At 44.3% G+C, this 1,922-nt stretch overlaps 1 protein-coding gene across 1 annotated transcript in view; it reads right to left on the bottom strand.

The window, feature by feature from the left end:
• The window catches only part of NMRK2 (nicotinamide riboside kinase 2), a 6,831-nt gene extending 5,870 nt beyond the window's left edge, over positions 1–961 (bottom strand). The window contains exon 1 of the mRNA XM_009281142.2: positions 795–961. Coding sequence (XP_009279417.1) covers positions 795–820 — 26 coding nt within the window. The 5' untranslated portion in view covers positions 821–961. The remainder of the gene's footprint in view (positions 1–794) is intronic.
• Between the last annotated feature and the right edge of the window lie 961 nt (positions 962–1,922).

Raw genomic sequence — 1,922 nt, 5'->3', positions numbered from 1 at the left:
TTAGGAGGATTATGCTCATCAGCTTAAGAAGCCACTCCGTGAAAGTCAGGCTTGCGAAAAGTGCTTTTAAAAAATGCCTTAAATGAATTATGAATGAAGGAAGCTTGCTCTTTTCTCAGAGAATGATTAAGGCTTCCTTGTGCCTGCAAAGCCTGTTTTAATATAAAAGGCCTGAATAATCTTCCTCTCCAAGGGAGAGAGCCGTCAAGTCTGTGCTTATTCCTAATTTTTTATTCAAAGGCTATAGAAGTCTCACGCTGTCTTTAAGCCATGTTACAAATGAAGGTCTTGGCTGGTATCAGTTTTGCAAATTCCTCTGCAGTCAGCAGGGATCTGCCAAGCTCTGTCGCCCCGTCCTAGCACATGCAGGCTTGCTTCTAAATCCTACTTTGTTGGAGAAAAGAAAGCTTTTTGTACACACCCCCCCTTATTTGAAGCACGATTTTTTCCTCTTTGTCTTTCAGAGATGCTTTTAAAAAGCCTAACTTAACGTTGAAAACATCCTCTTTCATAGTTGAGGCACATCACTCCATCCGACCTATAAATGTACTTGAAATATTTTTTTATATTTCAGCATACCTCCTGTTAGTGCTGTAAAAGTTTGGTATATGCCACCCTGCAGAGCTCGCTGTATTTAAGCGGCACGAATGCAGAGTCAGCAAGTTGCAACTTTTCTAGAATTCCATTACATTATAGTCAGATATGTAATCTCCGAGTCTTCAATCATCTTACATACAACAATTAAATGGGAAGAAAAAGCAGTACATATGTATGCAGTATTAACAGGAACTTACCCTCCGATGCCTATGATGTATTTCATCTTTGTAGAGCTGCCTCCTTAGCAGGAATGTGGTGAGAAAAAAGAAATTTAGAAACGCTGAAATTACTTTCAGCGGAACAAAACTACACCTGATCTTTTTCCTTCTATTTTCCCCCACTCGGCTCTGCTTCACCTCACTCTTTCATTGAAGGAAAAGGCGGGTTTGCCTCTAATTTATAGGGCCCCACTGCAGTGCCCTTCCCTCCCTCCCCGCCCTTTCCCCGCCCCGCCTGCTGATGGAAAAGCCCTGTGACTATCATGAGCCCAAGATGTCATATTTTTGAGCCGGGATTAGCCAATCCTCACCTCGGCGGATGGGGTCATGCGCGCTGCTGCTGCACCTGTTTCTGCACCCCTCGCGGACCCCCACTCTGCTGCCCTTGCTAGCTTTGCTATAAATAGCTTTTTGGCAAACTCTTCCTTTGCCTAAATTAGTAATGGGGTAGGTGGAAATGTCACCCCTTTTCACAATTCCTTTGGGAGTTCTGGGGAAGGCACAGAGGTGTGCAAGGATATAATTAAGTGTCAGTTTTTTTTCCTTGAAGTCAGACAAGCTCTCTCTTTGCCTTCCTCTTAATTTTTCCCAATTCCTATTTGATTATTTGAAATGCATCCAGGAATGTCATGAGAAGGGATTTTTTTGTTTCTCTAAACTTCTTACAGGGAAGGCAAGGGAGCTAAATTTTTTTTTTTAACTCCTTTTAGTGAAGCTGTTCAGAGAAAGGAATATGCAGAAGCTGATGAGTGAATCCATTTGGACCATTATCTTTTGAACCTTTAGGAGGAACTTTTTGAACGAGAAGAGGTGCTATGCTGGACCTTGTTGTCACCAACATGGAGGGGCTGGTGGGGAATGTGAAACTCAAGGGCAGCCTTGGCTGCAGTGACCACGAAATGGTGGAGTTCAAGATCTTTAGGGCACCGAGGGGGGCGCACAGCAAGTTCACTACCCTGGACTTCAGGAGAGCGGACTTTGGCCTCTTCAGGGATCTGCTTGGTAGAGTGCCGTGGGACAAAGCCCTGGAGGGAAGAGGGGCCCAAGAAAGCTGGGTAATATTCAAGGATCACCTCCTCCAAGCTCAGGAGCGATGCATCCCAACAA

Source organism: Aptenodytes forsteri, unplaced genomic scaffold, assembly GCF_000699145.1.
Source record: "Aptenodytes forsteri isolate BGI_AS27 unplaced genomic scaffold, ASM69914v1 Scaffold308, whole genome shotgun sequence".
Lineage (NCBI taxonomy): Eukaryota > Metazoa > Chordata > Aves > Sphenisciformes > Spheniscidae > Aptenodytes > Aptenodytes forsteri.
Note: the sequence above shows the minus strand (reverse complement) of the source record. Positions and strands in the feature narration are given on the sequence as shown.